This window comes from Rhincodon typus, chromosome 29 (genome assembly GCF_021869965.1).
Source record: "Rhincodon typus isolate 14 chromosome 29, sRhiTyp1.1, whole genome shotgun sequence".
Taxonomy (NCBI): Eukaryota; Metazoa; Chordata; class Chondrichthyes; order Orectolobiformes; family Rhincodontidae; genus Rhincodon; species Rhincodon typus.
This window is the reverse complement of record NC_063360.1, coordinates 21,229,550-21,254,549: the sequence shown is the minus strand read 5'-3', so window position 1 is coordinate 21,254,549 and position 25,000 is coordinate 21,229,550. Positions and strand designations below refer to the sequence as shown.

General features: G+C 39.6%; 1 protein-coding gene across 1 annotated transcript in view; it reads right to left on the bottom strand.

Annotated features, from left to right (window-relative positions):
- LOC109914325 (inactive tyrosine-protein kinase PEAK1-like) overlaps nucleotides 1-25,000 on the bottom strand; it is a 108,628-nt gene that overhangs the window by 25,647 nt on the left and 57,981 nt on the right. The window contains exon 3 of the mRNA XM_020513908.2: nucleotides 5,467-6,158. Coding sequence (XP_020369497.1) covers nucleotides 5,467-6,158 — 692 coding nt within the window. The remainder of the gene's footprint in view (nucleotides 1-5,466; nucleotides 6,159-25,000) is intronic.

The following is a 25,000-nucleotide window of genomic DNA, read 5'->3' as shown; positions in this document are numbered from 1 at the left end:
AGCAGGCACCTTAATGAGACACATCAATGCTTTTCTGTGGGGCCTCTTTAATAATAAAAAAAGAGAATTTCAGATTGCACATCAAGCTTTGGGGCTTTTAAACATATCAGGTTAGGCATTAAACAATAAAAGATAGGAGTGACTTTGGATCATCAGTTGGAAACTGTTAACCACACCCAAATAAATCAGGACCTCATAAAACGATAATTTTGCATCCAACGAAGAAACAGACCAGTTAAGAAGTTTGACTGGACAGTTAAAATGATCGTGCACTGACAATAGACCATGTCAATTGTGACATGTTGGAATTGAGTACAATGATAGAACATACAAATGCTGAGAGAGGCTTGACAGCAAATAAAACATTTAAAAAAAAATCTAGAAAACACACATGCCAAGCTTTAGCAGATTTAATTATACTGTTGATAGGAAAGGATAATAAATGTCTGTCAGCCTGGGCAATGAAGGAAAGAAAATGTTTCGTTTAAAGTACTGTAGCTGTAGAAACATTGTCACTTGTACCAGCTATAGATACAGGAGAGTATTTATCTAAAATTCTAGATCAAAACTGTACAAGGAGCTTTCTGAGAAAAATTTGCCCATAGGATGTTATGTGGATAACCATTTTCTTTGGGACAATGTACATTTGACAAAGGACGTCATTGAGAAAAGATTGAGGATTGGCCTTACTAATATAAAGGAAATATTAGAAAAAGATTTCAAAAACAAATTGGGTGGTTTCAAGTCACGAGTTGTCAGACTGTTACACAAAGAAAGGTGCTTGCTCCAATTGTTTCAGATCCTCAAGAAAAGACTCCTGATGGTCAGAGAAATTATAATAAATAAATGAAAGAAATCCACTTTTATTTGTTTTGCTTTGCAATTACATGTGTTTTTTGGTTCAAAGGCTAAAAGGGGAATATGATGGGTTTGCTTGAATAATATGGAATATGAAAAAATTGTTACTGATTGGTTGTATAATAAGGTAGAGTGTTTATTTAAAATATTGTGTTTACTTTTCATTAATTTATTTGTAATGTCTCCAAAAGTTTTTATTCAAACAGGGGAATATGTTGAAATAGCAAACGGTTAAGCAGAAAATTGGAGTAAATTAGAATAAGTTGACTGAATAGGTATAAAAGGGGAACATAGGGGGATTGGTGTGTAAAAGGAGCTGTAAGATTGGTTAATCAATGAACTTGATCTAAAAAGAACGATGACTTGGTTTCTGTTTCATTAACCAGCTTGGACCTCACATGACAATGACAAAGTTGCAAATCTTTGAACCTAAGTGAACTGAAGGAATAAATGGGGCAGCCATGCAAATTGGGAATGTGCATTGTTATAATATGATATAATGCCAGGCGCTGGCACCATGTTACACTTCATGCCTGGGTAAACCACTCCTCCTTCTTATGCAAGTCTAAGAGGCTGTTCAGTAGTCTGTGGTGGAGCGTGGACCAGGAGTAAGTCTCAGCACAAGTGGCTATTGTCCTTCACAACAGGATGTAGTTTATTACATTGCATTTACTAAATCCAGGTCACATTAACTTAAGCATAAAACTAAGAGGTAGAGAAAACACATATGTTTCTAGCAAGTGATTGTGCCAGACATCAACTGATTCTTCACCCAGAGCTGCGTGACATCATCTGACTGAATGGAACTCACTAAAAGTCAAACATTAACTCTTTCAGAACCATTTCCTCATACATCATAGCCAAAATAAAGAATGTAGAGATTTCACGGGGTTGGAGGTTTCTGAATTCATGTAGTTAAGCAAGTGCAGTGATCATTTGTAGCTGATGCTGATTAGAGGTTGCAAAAATATGCTGTACTGGAAATGGTGTGGTTAACCTAACTGACTACACTGTGTGTAAGTACCTACTATTAATACAATAGATCCATCCATGTAAACAAGCATGGAGTCATAGAGTCATACAACATGGAAATAGACCCTTTGGTCCAACCAGTCCATGCCGACCATAATCCCAAATTAAACTAGTCCCACCTGCCTGACCCATATCCCATCAAACCTTTCTTATTCATGTACTTATGTAAATGTCTTTTAAACATTGTAACTGTAACCGCATCCACAACTTCCTTTGGAAGTTCATTCTACACAGAAAATACTATGTGTAAAGAAGTTGCCCCTTGTTTCCTTTTTAAATCTTTCTCCGCTCACCTTAAAAATATGCCCGCTAGTCTTGAAATTCCCTACCCTAGGGAAAAGACACCTGCCATTCACCTTATTTATACTCCTCATGATTTTATAAACCTCTATAACGTCACCTCTCAACGTCCTACGCTCCAGTGAAAAATGTCACAACCTATCCAGCCTCTCCCTGGAACTCAAATCTTCCATTCCTGGCAACATACTGGTAAATCTTTTTTGAATCCTCTCCAGTTTGATAATATCCTTTCTACAGCAGGGCAAGCAGATCTGGACACAGTACTCCAGAAGCAGCCTCACCAACACCCTATACTAACATTAACACGACTTTCCAACTCCTATACTCAAAGGCCTAAAGCAATGAAGGCAAGCGTGTTCAATGCTTTCTTAACCACCCTGTCCACTTGTGACATAAACTTCAAAGAATTATGTACGTGAACCCCTAGGTCTCTCTGTTTTACAACATGCCCAAAGCCCTAATTTTAATTGTATAAGTCTTGCCCTTGTTTGTTTTACCAAAATGCAGTACCTTGCATTTATCCAAATTAAACTTCATCTGCCACTCCTCAGCCCATTGACTCAATCATTCAAGGTGTCTTTTTAATCTTAAATAACGTTCTTCACTGCCCACTATACCACCAATTTTGGTATCATTGCAAACTTACTAACCATGCCTTCTATATTCTCATCTAAATCATTCAAATAAATGGCAAACAAAAGCAGACCCGACACCAATCCGTGTGGAACACTGCAGTTTTTAACCTCATCAATATAATGCAAATATAATATAAATGTAAAGATTGTCAGAGCTGCTCTAGTAATGACTTTACTTCCTCAATACTTCCAATGAAACAAAAACAGTTTATTTTTGATGGGCAGTAACAGTTTTACAATTAGTGTTTTAAATATGCAAATACCCATCAACGTGTTTAAGTTGATTTGGGCTAACTTTCAGGGATGGAGGGTGAGTTCAATAGATCACGAGACTATGACTTGATATGCACCTGTCTTGGGAGTAAGCCCAAATAATGTCACTGACAGTTGTACCCAGTAGTATTTGGGTCACTGTTTGTCATCGAACCAAATGAATGACAGTGACAGTTGACTAAAGATTGTGAAAGATCTCACTGGTACCAGTGTCAGTACACAAAAATAAAATGTTTTTTAATCAACAGCATGTACATGGAGTAATCAAGGAAACACCACACAGAAACTATATAAGGTTTCAAACAAAACGTGCTTGGCATTCCTGAGATAACTTTCAGGTCAATGTCCTTTCTAGCTTTCCACTCTCCATAGCGTTTTGTTTTTTTTTTGTTCAGTATAATTTTTGGCCAAGCTGGGAGAATAGAATTCTTAGAATAAGGCAAGCAGACTTTTGACTATTTCTGATTGTGATTTTTCTGGTCATGAATAAATGAGTATTGGTACAGATTATGTCAGATAGGAATTTGATCTATTTCACTATGCCTAAAAAAATGCAGTGCAGTAAATCCTCTATCATAGCAAAATCATAACTACATTTTCTTCCACTTCTTCCATTTTACAGAAAGTTAAGATATCAAAAGAATTAGGGAAAAAATACACTGATCCAACTAGTTCTGGAGTGTGCTTTGAGCTTTTATGACAGGTACTTGAAGTAGTTACATAAAATGCAGTGTCCAAGAGGTTGGTTCTAACATAGAAGAAAAACTTGACAGGCAATTTGAAAGTGTTGATTGTAACTTTTACTTTTAGTGATAGATCTTGCCTCATATCTTTGGGAAGTTAAATGAGGTCAACAAAGAGACAACTCCAGATACATGACTTTCTAGTTCTTCTTTTCTTCCCTGAGTACTACTTTTCAATAACTTTTTTAAGGCCTTTTCATTCTTTCATGTTATTTTCTGCAGTGACATTCCCACATGCAGATGAGCAATTCAGATTCCACCCATCTCTCTTTCTTATCCCTATCAGAGGATCCTTCAATCATGATTACAAGTCTAAGACATGTTTAATCTTCTATTCTTAGTTACAGCTACAGGCTTATTTTATTTATTGTTTGTGCTTTGTTTTGTCTCACAAATCCATGTAGAAGCAAGTTTCCTTATTCTGTGCCTATGTCATCCTTTAAGTGATTTAAGTTGCTCTCAACTTGTTTCTTGAGTAGTACTTTTCATCAATGTATTTAATCTTCCCTAATTGACTTGAAGCTTCAAAGTTACGCACCTCAGTTTTAGTTTACTATATTTGTTCTTTCCAGACCATACCACATTTCAACTGCAGAAGAAATTGTGTGAAACACAGTTAATGCCACTTTTACAGGGGCTCTGGCTTCTCTCAAAAGTGGTATTTTTTAGATTAAATGGTCTTGTCTTCCCTTTTCAGGTTGAAGTAAAAGATCTCAATGTACAATTTTACACAGAGCAAGAAATCTTTCCTAGGCCAAGAGCTGGTGGGAGGGGCACCCCATGTGAACGTAAAATATAGTGCAGTGATGTTAGATCAGCAGTACAATGTTATTATCCCAGTCTCCTAAACTATGGGAGTCTAGTGGGCAGAAAAAAATCAGCAGCTCACATGCCATTTTAAAATAACTAATTAACAAGCTGTTGCACTTATTAACAACTCAGTGGTCTACAGTTTTTCATTGAAAAATTCATCCACCATTTGTTCAGATATTTGGAAAGCTTTGGAAATGTTTGATGGCAGATATGAAGAGGCGGCAAAAGGACAGAAGCAAAGGCCTTCTTTGGAACTATGGTCGAATGCAGCAGCAGATTCTGCTGCAGCAGCTGTCAGCATCTGTATGTTTTTTTATTAAGACTGATTCTGAGAGCAGAGGACATTTTGAATTGTAGCCATGACCATCGTCCTGTTCCTGGCATTACTTCTTTGCCACAATTGGGTGTGAAGCCCTGTTTTGCTCCACTAATTGACCCCCTTTCCCATTGGAGAAGCCACTAATTTGCCATCTGATGCTTGATGGGATGATGGGGACCCACAGTGGACCATTCAGTTTTCATTTGTCCCTGACATCCCACTAAAAGTCATAAAATCCACCCACTGATGTCTGGCCCAAGTTTTGTCCCTCAGTTAACAGCTTTGAACAGCTTCTATATCATTGTTATTTGTGGGACTTTAGAGTGTGCTTGTTAGCTAGCCCATTTTCCTTAATCACCAATAATGGCTATGCTTCAAAAGTAATCCTATGAATGTGGAGTGTCTTAGAATGTCTTGAACTTTGTGAGACTGTGATTCAAATGCAAGTTATTGCTCCTTTCTTATGTGATCTACTACAAAACAAAACAGTTACCTTTAAAGCAAACTCATTCTCTGGCTGCAGTGTGTACTGGAGTCTATAGTAAATGGCCTCTCTGGAGTCGCAACAGGGTTTGTCGCATGGCAGCTTGAGGTCTGGCCAGTCCTTCTCAGTAAACTTTATCTTCGCCTTCTTGTCATCCATCAAGAAAGAGCTGTATTTCGCACAAATGCATTTCAGCGACGTCACACACCGGCTGGCAAGAGTTTTGAAAATGTCCGCCTGATTTTCAAAATTACACCACTTCTGTAATTCCCGATCTGTACTGCAAAAGCTCAACTTCTCTATATCTACTTGAGAATTGCTGACATAATAGTAGCCGGCAGCTCCATCCAGACTCCGGGATTTTATCATTCCTGCCCTTCTACTACTGGCATGAATTGGAAGATTGAATTTTTCATCAGCGTTCATTGGACTGCTAGGTGTACTGAAACTCTTTTTTCCATCATAGATACCATACAGTGGGTTACTTATTTGAAAGCCAGGAGACGCTGGAAGACTTTTTGTTAAACCAAGCTGACTTTCACCAGGAGCTGAGTTGGTCCTGCTGAGTGTCTTCTTTGGAAGGGGCGGTGGCTTTGAGTTGTCAGGAGACCTCTCATCAACTGACTTTTCTTGGGAGGCCATTAAAGCTTCACTCACGCTTTGGAGAGTCTTTATGGGTGTTGCTCTGGAATGGACTTCTGCTACGAAGCAAATAAAACAAACACCTGTTATTTCACAAGAACAAAGATCCTATTGTCAATCTAGTTGCCTTTATAGAGCTATCACAGAATCACAAAAGTGCTACAGCAAAGAGGAGGACATCTAGCTCAATGTATTTCAGCCAGCTTACTGCAGGAGCAGTTTATCTTCTGCTACTCCCCACTGCCTCCCCATTAGTCCTGCACATTCTCCCTTTAAGGGTAATAATCCAATACCCTCTTGAAAACTTGTATTAAACTGGCCTCCACAACACTGTCAAGCAGTGCATTCTGGGTCCCATGAAAACATGTCGACCAATGTGCCACTGCGTCTCTTGCAAGTTGCTTTAAATCTGCCCTCTCTTCTTCTTTGTCCTTCCACCTATGTGAACATTTGTTTTTGACCTACTTCAGATCCATCATGAACTTGAACATCTCTACCAAATGTGTCAAATATTTCTTGTCTAAGGTAAACAGCCCCTACTTCCCAATGAAATCACTAATTTTATTGACCATGATCTAGTATATGCAACACAGTTGATGCTGTTGTTTTTGTCCAGGGATATCGGTTATAGAGCTGTGAACCAAAGCATGCCTTTAGGATATTAAAAATGAAGAGTAACTGTTACATCCACAACAGGCCTTACTTCTGGTGACAGTGACATTTCTGACAAAGGAAGAGGGTTTCTTCCAGGAGTTATCACCAGGAGGCCAAGAGAGATCTTTCCTTTATCTTACCAAACTACATCATTAACTACCTACCCTACACTGATGATGTCCCCTTGCTCAATTCTAGCCATTCCCAGGTATCTGGAATTAACTGGCATCTCTGGTGCTGGTGCCATCTTGATAAGTCTGTTGTGCACCCAGTCAAGCACTGATAGATAAGAGTTGCCTTACAGAGTTCCTGACATTTATCCCATATGTGACAGAGAAGGCAAGATGGACACGCTAATTTGTGTTCATATACATGGAGTTCTGCTGGGGTTGTGTAATTGCATGATGTCATAAGAACATAAGAACATAAGAACTAGGAGCAGGAGTAGGCCGTCTGGCCCTTCGAGCCTGCTCTGCCATTCAATAAGATCATGGCTGATCCTTTCGTGGACTCAGATCCACTTACCCGCGTTCTCACTGTGTCCCTTAATTCCTTTATTGTTAAAAAAAAATCTACCTTTTTCTTGAAAACATTTACTGAAGTAGCGTCAACTACTTCACTGGGCAAGGAATTCCATAGATTTAACAACCCTCTGGGTGAAGAAATTCCTTCTCAGTTCAGTCCTAAATCTGCTCCCTCTAATCTTGAGGCTATGCCCTCTTGTCCTAGCTTCACCTGCCAGTGGAAACATCCTCTCTACTTTTATCTTATCTATTCCCTTCATAATTTTATATGTTTCTATAAGATCCCCCCTCAATCTTCTGAATTCCAATGAATATAATCCCAATCTACTCAGTCTCTCCTCATAAGTCAAACCCCTCAACTCTGGAATCAACCTAGTGAACCTCCTTTGCACCCCCTCCAGTGCCAATACATCTTTTCTCAAGTAAGGAGACCAAAACTGCACACAGTACTCCAAGTGTGGCCTCACCAGCACCTTGTACAGCTGCAACATAACCTCTCTGCTTTTTATTTCAATCCCTTTAGCAATGAAGGACAAAATTCCATTTGCCTTCCTAACTACTTGTTGTACCTGCAGACCTACCTTCTGTGATTCATGCACAAGGACACCCAGGTCCGTCTGCAACTGCATGCTGCAACTTTTTACCATTCAAGTAATAATCCTTTTTACTATTACTATTACTCCTACCAAAATGTATGACTTCACATTTATTTACATTGTATTCCATCTGCCAGACCTTTGCCACTCACTCAATGTATCTATGTTCCTCTGCAAAGTTTCACAGTCCTCTGCACACTTTGCTTTGCCACTCATCTTAATGTCATCTGCAAACTTTGACACCCTACACGTGGTCCCCAACTCCAAATCATCTATATAAATTGTAAATCTTCCCCCTGACAAGCATAGCAAGTCATGACACCAGACCAGACTTAGTTAAAAGATGTAAGGGGTTGCTTTCAGTGTCGAGATAGGCCTTGCCAGAATTCTTGTGCCAGTCTGCCACATTTCTCACAATAGCCCAAGTTGTTGTAAGGTTCTTCCCATTGTGCTTGATGCAGATATGAATGAAAGAATTGTTCATTTTCTCTACAGCAATATAGCTTTGAGGCTAAATGTGACAACTAGAATGTAGAATGTTATAGCAGCCAATTGGCTGAGGAGTCCAAATGTAGCTGTCATTATGTTATATAACATCTATACAATGCAATTCGAACACATTTAGTTTACATGTTATGGTATAAATTTAAAAAAAACTTATAGAATGATTTTCCCCCCATAATGCTGTATATAATTCAGAGTTTAAAATTTATTAGTATACTATATATTTTTGTAATCTTGTGAATACTACAAACATTTTCTCTTTGATTCCAGGTTTTATACCATCCTACTTTAAAGAGTAATCTTTACTGAGCTTTTTCATTAAAAATTATACTATAATAATAATATTATATTTTCTAAAGAAATTAGTTTATGGATTAGTTTCTGGTAAGATGTCAATAACTGTATAGTGATTGTAACAAGGTCTGCCAGGTGGACATCATAGAATATGAGTTGGACCAGGTTAACAGCTATAGTCAGGGAGTCCTGGCTGACAGATATAAACAGGAGTGTCAGAGGTATTGTTCGCTCTGAGAGCTGGCTCTGAGGAAGCCAAACCAGTATCAAGTACTTTGCACAGGTAAATAAAGGATGACTTGATCACGGGATATCGGCCTCTGTGGAGTTATTTCACACTAGTTTACATCTGGTCATTCTATTTCATTTTCCCACTACATATTATTTAATAAATTGCTTTTTGATCATAATGACTTTACAATAAAAATGAAAGTGAAAAATTGATATCCATACAGCTTGTTCCAAACTTGGGTGTGTCAATACATTTTAATACTCTTGATATTTACAATGCATTCTACGTCAAACATTAAATCTGAGGGTTTCCATCCCCTGAGTATACTATGCCTGAAAAGTTTTAGACAGAGATCTTTCCCCATTGTGCCTCTGTATCTGATTTGCAAGCTGTACGCTACCATATTGTGTCCAAATGCAGATTTCTTGATTAAGGCTGGGTAGTATTTGACTGTTCCAATCAGCAGGAAATCAGGACATGGGTGTGGACATGGGGCAGTAGTATTCCACAATATATTTTGTGGATTTTACATACATATTTTGAAGACCTGTTGGTTGCCCTGTTGTTGGTCTCTTTAAATGACAGCAGACCAATCATCAGCACAGTAAAGTTGATGACCCTAATTAGACCCTGAAAATTTTTCCCTGAGTATGATGCTGCCTTGACATTGTTTTAATTCAGGAATTTTAAACTTACAATCAGTACCTCAAAATATTAATGATGTTTTGCGTTGATGCTTAATCTTTTAATACATGATTTTTTTGCAGAGGCTGAATGGCCTACTTCTGCTCCTATTTCCTACGTTTTCTATGGCAATCTTAAAAAAAGGGCTCTCAACTTCAACTTTCATCGTTTGATTTTCACTGGCTGGAACCTTTTATAGACTAAAATGGAGTTAAAAAAATAAAAATAACGACTCAGCTGTCACTGCGATCATCTGAATAGGTTGAGGCAAGCTTCAGAAAACCATCAATAACTAAAAATGTCTAAACTAAAATTAATGTCATCGAATGATTTTCACCAGTCACTGAAATCTGTATCTCTTGTTTGATTCATACTTTTCTAGAAGTTTTATATATCGGGATAAAAGTTGCCTGCAGATTATCTAGCTTGGAAAAAGAAATAACTGGTTTACACAAAAGGACTGTCTTTCAGACAATTGGTTTGGGGCAGACAAAGGGGAAGAAAATTGATTTACAACATCAGAAGTTGGAAGGCTCGCGCTATCTTCTCTCTGCCTCAGAAACCAGTGCCTGGTGATGAACCAAACTGGAGAAATATCCATTTGCTGAGAACGGAATGATATCTGAGTATATGAATAAGAAGGGTTTAGAAGGATATGGGCCAAATGTTGGCAAATGGGATTAGGTCAGATTGGATGTCTGGTCGTTGTGGGCAAGTTGTACCGAAGGGTCTGTTTCCATGCCGTATGACTCTATGACTGTATAAGTCAGACAGTTGGATTATTCAAAGCTGAACAGTAAACAATGTTGATTGTCATAAAAAAACCATTTGGTTCACTAACGTCCTTCAAGGAAGGAAATCTGTCATCTTTGCCTCATCTGGCCTACATGTGATTCCAGAAACTCAGTAACTTGGTAGATATGTAGTTGCCTTCTTGGCAATTAGGAATTGGCAAAAATTGCTGGCTTAGCCAGCGATGCCTGCATCCTATGAATGAATTTGAAAAAAAAATTGATTTGAAGAAAGGATAGTGTACTTGATTTGCCTTCTGCAAGGCTATGCTGTTGACAATATGCTTACAATTTGAAAAGTCCAAGTTTTAACTTTATTGTATACATCACTGAGATTATGAGCTGTATGTATTGCATTATTTAATAACGTTTGGCTTCATGTTTGTTGAGATTATTACGCATTTATTTGAAGCTTGTTCAGGACCAAATCAATTTTGGGTTCAAGTATGCAACTAAAGCAGATACAGAACCAGATATTTCTTCTGTCATTCAATCTGAGTTTGTTGTGTCTCTCAATCGAAATGCCCACATTACTGTAAAAGTGATCTTTTTAAAAACAATCCATTTGCAAGTTTTGTTTCCAAAAAGGAGTTGTGAGATTATGGTTTGCGGCCTGAGTTTGTTCTTTTACAGAAGTCCAGTCATAATTTTTGAAACCGTTATTACCTTACACCATCAAAAAAACAAAGTGGTGATTGTCAACTGCCAACTGTCTGTTTTCTTGCTTGTAAAATAAAGCAGGCAGCAATTGAAAATTTGGTTGGTGGAGGTGGGGGAAGGAGATGTCAGTTGTCACGTTAAAACTCAAGGCTCACAGTGCACTTTCCAGGCAAGGGTTAGCAGCTGGTTCTGAAACAACGAGATGCAAAACAGCGTCTGTACACTAGTATACACCGAAACAAAATCAGAAAGTACTGGAGAAAATCAGCAGGTATCTGAATCACTGCTTGCCCCCACCCAATCTCCGTCATCAGCATAAACAGCACCATTTCCCAGCTGCTTTCAGTTCTGACCAAGGGTCAACGGACTTGAAATGTTAACTCTGTTTTTTTCTCCACGGATGTTGCCAGTCCTGCTGAGTTTCTCCAGCAGTTCCTGTTTTGTTCCTTAAACCAGTTGTAAGGCTTTGTAATTTTCAGTGACAAAAGGGCAGATTGTCCATGTGCTCCCAGCTGGCAAGTGACCTAACCAGTGGCCCTTAAAAGGATTGCTAGACGCTGCTCATAAAGCAGTCTAGCAGAGTTCTTGTGGTGCAGTCGTTGTGTCCCTACCTCTGTGCAAAGAGATCCAGGTTCAAGTTCCACCTGCTCTAGAGATGTGCAATAACATTTCTGAAAATGTTGATGAAAAAATATCTAGAACAACCCAGCAACCACTTTTGGTTATTTTTTGATTGAAGTGGGCGAGGAGCTAGCACAGAGATATTCTATCAGTTCATTGAGAAAAGCTCTGGCCCAGAAGACACCAGGGTTGCCTTATTCCTGCTGCTCCAACCTGCCTACTATTCAGGATGGCAGTTGGCTGATTTATCACCTCCTCAGAAATGGGAAGCTACAACAAAATGCTCCTTGGAGCCTGCAGCTCATTATCCTAATGCCCTGGGCCTCGAAATAGTTCTAAATGGCATAAGTGGGAGGACAGAAAGGCCACACATTGAACTTGATGTACACCTTGGTTCCTATTTTAAAATCACACTGTAAAACTCATCATTGGATTTAAAGAAAAACTAAGCAGCCCTTCAAAGTTTTATTTCACAACTCTTTACTTTAGCTCCCGGACTTTCTTCATCAAGATTCTAAGTTCTTTAATTGGCCTCCCTGTGCCCACACATGAGAGTTTCCACTTTTATTCCTTCCCAATAAATTGGTTTCTTTAATTTCCTTCACCACGAACCACAATAGCTTAGCATTATACAGCTTTTCCCTTTGTAAATGCCCCGACAGTACATTCAATCTTCCAGTCTTTGGTCTTTGACAATAACTAAATGTCAATATGAATTCAAGTTAATCCCAAGGCGTTATACAGGCAGGTTGATAAGATTGTCTGCAGATAGCAATAAAAGTTTTTCGGAATATAAAATCAACTGATGGCCAAGAATGTTCTTTGATGTTTCCATCAAATAAACAACAGGGAACCCACTGATAGGGAAGCAGTACTACCAGTTTAGGTGCAACGTGGCTAAGGATGAAAGTGAAAGCTGTAAGCGTGAAGCTGCTGGAGGAGAAATAAAACTAAAAGACTTCTCAAAGAAATGGAACTTTTGAGGGGAAACTAAAGGGAAACAAAATCTGTTGGACAGCGATTGAAGCCACTAGCAGGCAAACTTGGAAAAGGTTGCTCATCTGTTGGCTTTGGGGATGGATGAACAAGATTTAATTAAGGAAGTTGAAGATTTGGCAATATAAACTCTGGAACAGTGATAGCCCATGATGTAAAAGCTCAACATTGTGGCCTGTAATGCGATAGGCACAACTGGATTGTCAAACGAGACTACCACCCAGCCACATGCGAATTCTTAAACTTATCAGGGAACTAAATCATTCTATTGGTGAAAGATCTAGAAACTGGTGAAAAACACTTTCTCTTTATTCAAAAGATTAATTATTTTTGATACTTCTAAGACTCGTGAAGAGGACAAAAGATAATCCCAAAAAAATTCCAGTTAATGCAATTGAGCACCTCACGGACCCCCGTTGTTGGTGTAATTGCCATTTTTAACATAGTAATAAATTGGATGACATTATTGGCTAAATATCCACATTTACAAATGATTCAAAAAGAAAAGGGAGTACAAAAAATGTAGAACAGGTCAAAGCCTGTCAAAGGGTCTGGTCACTTAGTTAAGTGCATCGTTGGCAACAAATGCAATTTGATGTGGATAAATGTAACTTTCATGGGTGAAAGGTTTAATGTGATGAGGGTGCACAGTTAACACATCTGAGTTAGGATTGAAAAGAGAGTTGACGTAGATTCTTTTTGAAGACTAATCGACTATAGGATTGAATTTTACGGACTTTCGAACACTCACGTCAGGACCAACTGGGGATCCCAAGCCAGTACTTGAATTGTTTCAAGACCAGCAATTTTGCCAGAGGTGGCCCCTATTTGGCCAATTCCAGGCTTGCTATCCAGTTAAGGATAGAGGGCAGGATGCAGAAGCTGCTTGTTAAATCAATGGACTGGCAGCAATGATGTCCTGCCAATCCCAGCAGGAAACGTGGGCACGGCTGGGGGTGGGTTAGCAGGTTAGTTGAAAATTAAAAATCAGAGGGGCCAAGAAGGCAAAGCCACTTCAGATGATTTTTGGGGTTCTGGAGGTGGTCTTCTCTGCCTGTAACTCTAATCCCCCAGCTCCGTTCACCCTCTGAACAACCACAGGGAAGCTATTTTATTGAAGCTGATAGCCTGCCATTCAGAAGCATTGATGATGACAGCATTGGGAAATTGCAGACAACAACCTAGTTTAAGACACCTCCTCATGTTTCTAGCTTTTTCACCCATGAAGTCATTTCATTCCCTAGTAATAATTTGATTCACTGTGTGTGTGGTTATCAATATTATGTGTGTGAATGAGCACAACAGAGTGATATAAGTTCATCAGTAACGTCAATTAGAAAGGTAGATGAGACCACATGAGCTGAAAATTCCAACAGAGACCTTTAAGTGAGTTTAAGTGTGGTGGAGCAGAACAATTGTGTGCTGTTATGTTCTGTCATTGTCCCCATCTTAAGTTATAGGAACCAGGTTATTTACAAATCCTGGCTAAGTCCATGCCTCTATAATAAAGGTGCTGCATCATCATATAAACATAAGAATTATGAGCAGGGGTAGACCACTCAACCCTTCAAACTTGCTTTATTATTTCATAAGATCACGGCTGATCTGATTATGGCCCCAACTCCACTCCCTGCCTACCCCTGCCAACCTTGGAATCTCTTGTTACTTCCTTTGCCTTAAAAATATTCAATAATCTTTCTTGCACTAATCTCCAGAGAAGAGAATCCCATCGTCTAATGACTCTCTGAGAGAAGAAATGTTTCCTCCTCTCCATTTTAAATGGGAAACCCCTTATTTTAAACCCGGTTATCATCTAAACCACAAGGGGAAACATCTTATCAGCACCTATCATTTCAATTCCCCCTGGATTTTATATGTTTCAACAAGATTATCTCTCCTTCTTTTAAACTCCATTGGGCACAGGCCCAACCTGTCTAACCTTTTCTTGTTTGACAAACCCCTCTTCCTGGGAAGCAGTTGAGTGATCATTCTTTGCACTGCTTTTGATGCAATTGTGTAATTTCTTAAATAAGGCAACAAAAACTGTACACTGCACTTCAGGTGTAGTCTTACCAAGCCCCCGTGTAACTGTAGCAACAGCCCTACATTGATATTCCATTCCATTTGCAATTAACAACAAAACTCATTTCACTGACCTAATCACTTCCTATGCCTGCATATTAATGTTTTGTATTCAGGTTCCAGGACATCGAGATCACTGTGCTTCAGAGTTCTGTAATCTCATCTCATTTAATAATATGCTTTTTTTCTATTCTTCCTGTCAAAGTAGGCAAGTTCACATTTTTACACATCAGACTCTATCTGCCAACTTTTTGCCAATCACCTAACTTATTTGAATGCCTTTGCAGGCTCATTGTATCTTCTTCACTAATTACTTTCATACCTATCTTTGTGTCAACAGCAAATTTAACGATTTGGTTTCTTCATCCAAGTTATTGATTTACTTGTAATTGTATATTGTAAATAGTTGCGGCGTCAGCACTGACCCCCGGCACTCCCACTATTACATCTTGCCAACGTGGAAATGACCCATTTCATGCCTACTCTGTGTTTCCTGTTAGCTAACTGTTGCTCTATCCAAGCTAATATTACCTCCTACAACAGGAGTTGCGAAATTGTTCAGTAATCTTTGAAGTGGCACCTTATCGAAAGTATTCTAGAAATCTGAGAACACCACACCTTCAGGTTCCCCTTTATCTGTGTTACTTGTTACTTCCTTAAAGAACTCTTAACAAAATAACCCAGTGTGATTTGCCTTTTCAAAAGCATGTTAACTCTGCTTGATTGCACTGAGATTTTACAAGTGCCCTAATCTAAATCTTTAATAATAGATGCCAGCCCCTCCTTCTGTTAGATATTAAGCTAGTTGGCTTGTATTTTCCTGCTTTCCGATTTCTTCCTTTCGTGTACATAGGAGTTACATTCGCTGTTTTCTAAGCTGATGTGACTTTTCCAAAATCTGGAGAATTTTGGAAAATTAAAAACAATCATTTACTGTCTCAGCAGTCATGTCTCTTAACCGCCTAGAATGGAATCTATCAGGACCTAAGGACTCATCAGTTTTTAGTTCTAAGATAACAAGGTGTAGAGCTGGATGAACACAGCAGGCCAAGCAGCATCAGAGGAGCAGGAAAGCTCCTCTTAAATATGGTGCTGGCTTTTTGCTAGCATTGGACATTTGCCTAACTAAAAGCAAACATCCACAAAATGATGACATTTCAGGCTCATATATTTTAATGAGAGCATTTTGTCCTCATTTTGCTTTCACGGTATTGATAAAATCATACATTAATTACTATAAGTATGGTAAAAAATATATATTTCAAATTTCCTTTCGTTAGCTATACTTGTGAGTGATAGTCACTTAAATTCTTTGAAACAGATCATATCTCTAAATTGTCAATGCCACAAGATGGAAAGTAACTTTATGCAGTTTTATCTGATCAAAGAAGGTTGACCGAGTTTGACTTAAGAATTCAAAACAATTTTAAAAATATTTTTTGTTTAAAATTGCCCAAATAAAGCATGTGAATAATCAGTGGCAATAATAAGGTGTGTGATAAATAATTGAACCATTTCAGTAAAACAATGAGTAAAAACGAGCAAGAGATTTCTCCTCAAATGTGAATTTAATGAGTTCTTTATAGATTCGAAGTAGCAAACTGCATCCAAACTGTTTTGTGCATATTGAGCTTTTCAACCTGCTTGGTGTTAAGACAAAGGCATAAGAAACTCGTCCAGGACCCAATGGTAGTATCAAGCAGTGTCAGATCAATGTACCCAGCTACAGGGTGACACTCAGTCCATTTTACCACTAACCATCCTGGCATAATGTTCAGAAGAACAGTTAAGACTTTTTAAATTCCCCATGAATTTGTGCATCATGCTACAAATTTACTGTCTCAGCAGTCATGTCTCTTAACCACCTAGAATGGAATCTATCAGGACCTAAGGACTCATCAGTTTTAGTTCTAAGATAACAAGGTGTAGAGCTGGATGAACACAGCAGGCCAAGCAGCATCAGAGGAGCAGGAAAGCTCCTCTTAAGTATGGTGCTGGCTTTTTGCTAGCTGTGTTACTTGTTACTTCCTTAAAGAACTCTAACAAAATAACCCAGTGTGATTTGCCTTTTCAAAAGCATGTTAACTCTGCTTGATTGCACTGAGATTTTCCAAGTGCCCTAATCTAAATCTTTAATAATAGATTCCAGCCCCTACAAATTTGCGCATCATGCATCCACATATGTTAGATACTTGCCCAAAACCTATTTTACATAAAATACTTGTGTTTTGCAGAGCCAAGAGACTTTTATTGCCATTATTTGGACTGTAATTCTAAAGCAAGGTGGAAGTATCTAATTCACTGCTCCACCTAGACATTGTTATAATCAAGTAAGATTTTGAAGGTTCTAAATGCAACATGACTTTATGAGAAGGGAATGATACTGTCATCACCCACGATATTTCCAATGCAGGTCCATACCCTGAAATAATGATATCATTGTTGGTGACAGACACTTGTGCACATCCACGTGCTTTAAGAAAGGTAATCGTGCAGTTATATGAAAAAGCTGCTTATTAACTGCTATGATATTGAGCATCTTACAGGTGTGCATATGTTCTTTCTAAAAAAATGCCAAGTTTGAATTTGATTTTGTAATATAGGTGGCAAAGAGTGTCTATCTAAGCAGGAAGCTTTACTATAATGCATTTTGAACCCGGTCTCTTAATTGAACATTCATACTTCCTTCACCCATCAGCGTCTTCAGATGACTAGACCTCAAACTTTGGAATTCACATCCTAACTATCTCCATTTCTTTCTTCTCTTTACAAACAATCTTTTTGAGCAAGCTTTGTTTTTACTAGCATCAAGGTATTCTTTTTCTTTATTAAATAAATTGCTTTCAATTCTTCCATGGATTTTCAAGTTGCTTATGATCTAACAATTTCTATTTTTAAAGTTCTATTTGTCTTTATTTTTCAGACGTTTTAGCAATTTGTTGTTTCTGCTGCCTTTTTAAAAATATTTATTCGATTCTGTACTCTTACTGTCATGTAAATTCATATACACTCTTACATAGCATCTGTCAATGATATTGCACAAAGCAGGAAAAGTGAAGAAACTACTTGCAATTTAAGCAATAGATTCCTGTAACCGTTGCCATCTGATACATGGTGTAATTTCTTAGTATCACCCTTATGTCCACAGGCAATGCTTACTCACTTTATCTCAGGCATTTTGACTATCTTCAACTGACAGTCTATGAATGTCTCTCACGAAGTATGACATTTGTTTATCGTTGCTGAATGAGTTTACGATGCACGTTCTCCTTTTGAGAAACATAACTGTCTAATCCACAAAATGTCTTTATGAGAAGTTTGGAGAAAAGGGGGTGATTCCTATCCCAAAACTGCATCAACGTATGGCCATAGCAATAACTGAATGGATGAAATGTTGGAAGATGACATGATACTTATGTCTAGTTCTGTAGCCAACAGCCAGGAATATTAATATACAGCATCTGTGATGGGGTGATGAGCACTACACTGGGTCTATACAGCTTCCTTCGCTATCCCATATATTAAGTCACACAACACTAGGTTATAGTCCAACAGGGGTTTATTTGAAATCACAAACTTTCAGAGTGCTGCTTCTTCATCAGGTCAAGTGGAGGGAAGTGCACAGGCACAGATTTTGTAGGCAGAGAGATAATGGCAGGATAATTCCAGGTAATTAAGAGTGCCAAAAGATACGTACAAATAGTGTGAGTGGAGTGTCAACAGTCTGAATAACAAGTCTTTGCAGGTGATCAAAAGTGTCAAACGTTTACACTTTAGTAAGCGTCCTCCAAGGTTATACAACAACGCAGAATCGCTGAGCAGAAACTGATAGCCAAGTTCTGTACCCATGAGGACAGCCTCAACAGTGATCTTGAGTTCATGTCATGCTACATGTAGCCCCATCATATTGTTCTGTGTAAAATCTTCCTTACTGTTCTGTTTTGACACCATCACCTTGATAACTTATTATTATCTCCCTACCTTAATTAGTTTGTACAGTTTTGGATTACTTGTTACCTTGGTCAGACCCTCACCATGCGATTCTTATACCCATCAAGCCATTTGGTTTGTCTCTTAGCACCATCTTATTTTTGATTTTTTGTAATTATCTCTCTGCCTTAATTAATGGGATCATAGGTTATCCCTTCACTTGCTAGTCAGCTGTTGATGCTTTAATCACACTGTCTGACACTTTTGATCACCTGCAAATATTTATTATTCAGCCTGCTGACTCTCCACTCACACTATTTGTACTTATCTTTTGGTACTCTTTAATTACCTGGAATTACCTTGCCATTATTTCTCTGCATATAAATCCTGTGCCTGTGCACTTCCCTCCACTTCACCTGGTGAAGCAGCAGTGCTCTAAAAGTTTGAAGTTTCAAATTAACCTGTTGGACTATAACCTGGTGTCATGTGAATTCTGACTTTGTCCACCTCAGTTCAACACCGGCACCTCCACCCAATATATTAAGTCACACATCTCACCTTATTGTTCAAGTAAACTCTAGCATGATTTGAACCCAGTCTACAGTTTCTAGACCAGGTCTCGGTTCAATCTATTAAACTGCCTGGGGTGTTGATTGTTGATGGTAGGAATATCAGATTGCTACCGCTAAGTCAAGGGCAAATACTGATTCAAATAAAAATATATTTCAATAGGTGACAATGCAAATAGGAAACCATTTGCAATTATGTCATTCCTTTCACAACTTCATGATCTTGCAAAGCACTTCAGTTTAAATTAATACTTTTTCTTAATTCATAGAAATTCAGGATCCGAGGCATTCTTCCTGAGAAAGGTGTTGGAAGTTGATTTCATATATTTAAAAGTTTGATGATAAGGATCTTTTAGGGTAATGGACAATAGTGGAGTTGTCAGACTATAATGCAACTGATCTTTCAAAAAGATGGTATAGGTACGAGGCCAAATAGCCTTCTCTGTGCTGCAAGTTTTCATGATTCTGTGAATTTCGTAGTTTTGAACACCAGAGAAGCTAATTTGCTCACAGCACACTTCTACAAATAAGAATGAGATGGATGTCCAGATAATCTCTTTTTGGTATTGAGATGGCAGACAGGATCTCGGTTTAATGTTGCATCTGAATGTTGGCACCTCCAGCAATCAGCCCTCTCAGGGTTATGCTAGCAAGTCAGCATGAAATGGAGGGAACCTGAATCTACGACTTTCTGACCCCAATATAGAGATACACATCCACGAAAATAAATACAACACAATTTCTGTTCTGGATATAATCTCTACATATATCTTGATAGCTATCTTTTAGCTGCACTCAAAATTATGCCACCAAATAAAACTCTTAAAAGGGCAAAATAGTCCAGACATGAATTAAGTGCAAGTACATTATTGTGTGTAAAGCATACATTTTAAATAAAATTTGTTTTCTTGTCCTCCCTTATACTGGCAATAAAAAAGGATAAGCAAGTCCACTTTCAGGTGGATATTTTTAAGAAATAAAATTATGGGATGAATATTTTAGTAGAATGGTCAGAACAGAAAATAATTTAAAAGGTTTGCTTAAAAGTATGTTGTTGTGATAACCCTTATCAGGTCCAAGGCGAATCACTAATTAATCACCTTGTGGAGCTCGTTGGGTATGAGTTCCCTTAGTAACAGGCAATGGCCTGCCCACCTGGAACTCATCCCCTGAGCCCTTTATAGAGCAGACCCAGGGATGAGTCTGGAGAAGTGTCTGCCCTGGGTTAGGACTAGCCTATGTATTTCATGAGTAATTGCTGTATTTTGTTGTTGCTTTCTGGTTAGGTTTCTTGAGTTATTACATTGGTGAGGAGAGTCAAGAAAAGTTTCAGACAGTCTTGCCTTTCAATGAACCAGGTAAGATCTTGACAGAGAAATTTTAATGAATGCTGCTTTTTGGGAAACTGGAACCTTATGATGTGTGTGGAGGATTGGCCCCAGTACACTGAAGGAATGAAATATTTCCTTTAGGCAAACAGGATAGAAAAGTATCAACAACAAAATTTCATTTTCCTGACTGCTTGAGGGGCCCCAACTTTCAGCATCACAAATAGTTTAACCTACTTGGCAGTGTCAAAATGAAGATCTCTTGATGAACTGATAGTGTAGAGGACAATGACCACAAACCAGATGTTAAGTTGTAGCATTATAGGGTTAATGCGGCAAATAAACTTCTTGGGGAAACAGTTACTAACTTCTCAGAGACTGCAGAAATTGGCATAACACTGTGATTATGGGTCAGCGCTTTGTGAAATGTTAAGGGATTCTTTATTTTGTGGAATGAATAACATTGTGACCCCAAAGGGAGCAATTGACTGAGCTAGATCTAGACCTCAAAAAAAGCAATAGAACTGGCCCTTTCCCATGAAAACATTGAGAAAAGGGGTTCAGGAGCTTCTGGAGTCTAGACACAGAACAGTCCTCAGCCACTAGCTCTATAGCTCAGTGGTTAGAGCACTGGCACCAGGGGTTGTGAGTTCAAGTCTCACTGGGGCCTGTGGCAACTTTTGTACATCTGCTGCTTCCAAGATCTAAAGGAGCACTTTTAAATATAATCTGAAATTATGACTATCATTTTCAGCCAGCATGGTGGCTCAGTGGTTAGCACTGCTGCCTCACAGTGCTAGAAACCTGGGTTTGGCTCTACCCTTGGGTGACTATCTGTCTGTGTGGAGTTTGCACATTCTCCCCATGTCTGCGTGGGTTTCCTCGGGTTTCCTCCCTCAGTCCAAAGATGTGCAGGCTAGGTGGATTGACTGTTAAATTGCCTGTAGTGTTCAGGGATGTGTAGATTAGGTGGGTTATAGGGGGATGGGCCTGGGTGGGATGCTCCAAGGGCCGGCATGGGCTTGTTGGGCCAAAGGGCCTGTTTGCATACTGTAGGGATTCTATGATCTTTTTCCCTGGACTGCACAGCCAGGTCCCTAGCAGATAATACTTGTGGCTCCTGTTTGTTGCCAAGGTAGGGTGATTGGATTTGGAGGCTGCAAGGTTCTAGAACTGGATGGGGTGTTTCTCCACAATAGTGAGGAGCAAGAATATCTATGCTGTGCTTGTAATCAGAGCTTGACAAAGACAAGGCAGGTGAAACACATACTGCCCAGGCTAAAAGGTGGAGACACCTCAAGGCAGGACTTTGCAAATAAATCAGTCTGAGGATGAAGAGTTGACAAAGACATGTTGCACCCCTGCTCCCAAAGTGGCCTCAATTAAGATAAAACTCTAGGTAAATGGCCACCCCCTAGCCTTGGAGGTAGACACAGGTGCCACTGTATCTATTGTTGGGGAGCAAACCTTTAGGAAACGCCAATGGGCAGCTTGCCTTTAAGCCAGTGAGACACCCAGGCTCCATTGGTCACATGCACTGGGGAGACCCTATGTATAACTGGGACCACTGTAACCCCAGTTAAGCATTGGGAACAGACTCTGTCTGCTTCCCCTTACTGGTCGTACAAGGGCCAAGTCCCAAACTTTTGGGAAGGGACTGGATACAGAGAATTCACCTGGATTGGCAACAGATATTTAAAATGGGCACTGGTGATCTTTATGAAGTCATTGGACTGTATCTCCAAGTGTTCCAAGAGAAACTTGGAAGGATAAGAGGTGCCAGGGCCAAGATCTATGTAGATCTAAAGGTCTGACCTAAATACTTCAAGGCATGGACAGTCTCCTATGCCTGATGTGTCAAACCAGAGGCTGAATTGGAACATCTATAGGAACTTGTTTGCTGAATGGGCCATTCAGACCCAATTTTAAAACCTGACAACTCAGTCTGTATCTGTGGGGATTATAAGGTGACAGTCAACAGAGCTTCCTGCTTAGACAGATACCCTATGCCATACATAAGAGACTTGTATGCCAGGCTGGTTGGGGGTATCATGCATTTTCCAAATTGGCAATGATCCATGCCTACCTCCAACTGGAGCTTGAGGCATCATCCAGGAAGTATGTCACAATAAATACTCAAGGGACTGTATGAGTACACTGACTAGCCTCTTGGGGGCATCTTGCACCATCTTTCAAAGGGTGAAGAAGAACTTCCTCCAAGGGATGCCCAGAATGGTGATCTATCTGCATTAGCTTTTAATTTTAAGAACTGCTGCAAAAGAACACTTGGTGAGGTTGGAAGAGATTTTGCAGCATTTTTCTACACCTGGCATGTGGCTAAAAAGGAAAATGTGTTTTCCAGGTAAACGAGGTGATGTACCTCAGATACAGAGTTAACCAGGCCTACTACATCCTGTCAGAGAAGGTGAGGCTATAAAAAGGGGCTCTGACTCCAGGGAACACAACAGAGTTGGAGTCTCTTCTAGGTCTCATAAAATAAGATGGGAAATTCATTCCCAGCCTGTTGATTCTGCTGGTGTCCCTGCATGCTCTGCTAAAAGCATTCAGGAATGGTTGTGGCAAGTGCCACAAGAGAAAGCCTTTATAAATGTCAAACAACCATTACTGTCAACAAATATATATTAGCTCATTATGACTCTCTGAAAACTCTCATTGTAACCTGCAATGCCTTCCCCCTATGGGATGGGGCAGTATTATTGCACCTTTGGGGTGATGGGACAAATATCCAATCACATATGCATCATGAACCACTGCAGACGCAGAATGGAAGTATGCCCAGATTGAGAAAGAAGGTTTGGTCGTGATATTGACACTGAAAAAGTTCTTGCCTAGGTTTGGCATTTCACTATAGTAACTGATCACAAACCTTTTCCAGGAAGACAGGGCAATCTCCCATTTCATTAGCTTAGATCCAACACTGGGCTCTGCCAAGAGGTACCTATGAATACACCTTGGCTATATGTCTCCCTATACAATGTTCCAATGTGGATGCCTTGAGCCACCTACCTTCACCTCTGAAGATGAATGAAATCATCATGACTTTGAACTTCATGGACACTCTACCAGTATCTGTGAAGTAAATCCAAGCTTTGACCAAAAACAACGCTACATTGGTGAAGCTTCAGCTTATCCTTTTAAATGGTAGACCACAAGGATGTCCTATGGAAGAGCTGAAACCCTATATCTCAAATATCAGGAGCTGAGCACAGAAGGTGGCATTATCTTGTGGGGAGCCAGGACTGTTGACTCCCATCCAGGCCAGTGATCAATACTTAAGCTATTGCACAAGTCCTGGCCACCCAGGAATTTTTAAAATAAAAATGCCCACAAGGAGCTATGTTTGGTGGCCTGGCATAGACACGGATCTCAAAAGCCCAGTCAAGCAGTGCAAACCTTGCCAGGAAGACCAGAAAGACCCACCAGCAGCCTCGCTGCACCCTTTGGGAATGACCGGGGAGACCCTGGATGTGAGTACACGCAGATTTCACAGGGTCATTTGTGGGATCTACATTCTTAATCCTCATCAATGGCCATTCAAAATGGATTGATGTGCACCAAATGGCGCTCCACTATTTCTTACAACACTATCGCAAAACTCCACCCATCCTTTAGTACGCATGGTACACCTAAGATCCTTGTATCAGGCAATGGGACCTCGTATACTGTGAGGGATTTCAGGCCTTTATGAAGACAAACAGTGGGGGTCACATCCTCATGGCACTGTACCACCCGTACTCAAATGGTCTGGCTGAGCGGGTCATCTAGCTATTTAAACATAACATGAGAATGCAAACTACAGGGTCTTTAGAAACAAAGCTTGCACATTTCTTCTCCAACTATAGGACAAAGCCGCATATGACGATGGGAGTAGCACCAATGATGCCTTCAAATCAGGCTTAGCCCGACTTTCCCAAACTTGGGCGGCTAGGTTGAATTAAATCAAAAAGCCCAGAAAAGGGGCCATGATGGGCAAAAGCCAATCAGTAATTTTAAACCAGGAGATACAGTCCACGGAACAAACTTCGGTGACGGCTCCCATAGATTACAGGAACTATCCTTAAACAAAGGAGACTGGTATCCTATTTGTTTAATACTGTGGAGTAGTCCACAAAAAAGCACATCAACTACCTCTGTCAGAGGAAACCTTCTGCAGAAGCAATTATTTCAACAAACACACCACCAACAACATCCTGCAGATGGGAATCTTCACCCAGTAAAAGCTTGAAAGCCAGCCCGGAGGACTTCTAAGAACTCAGATTCAGAGACAGAGGCAGCGGAAGCTCAGTTGGAGGTCACCACTAAGAATGAGCCTCCTGCAGTCGATCTTTCATGGCCTTCACAGAGGAGGCATAAACCTACTCATTATACACACTCCCCTCACCCCTGACCAGACCCAGAAAGCAACAGGAATGGGG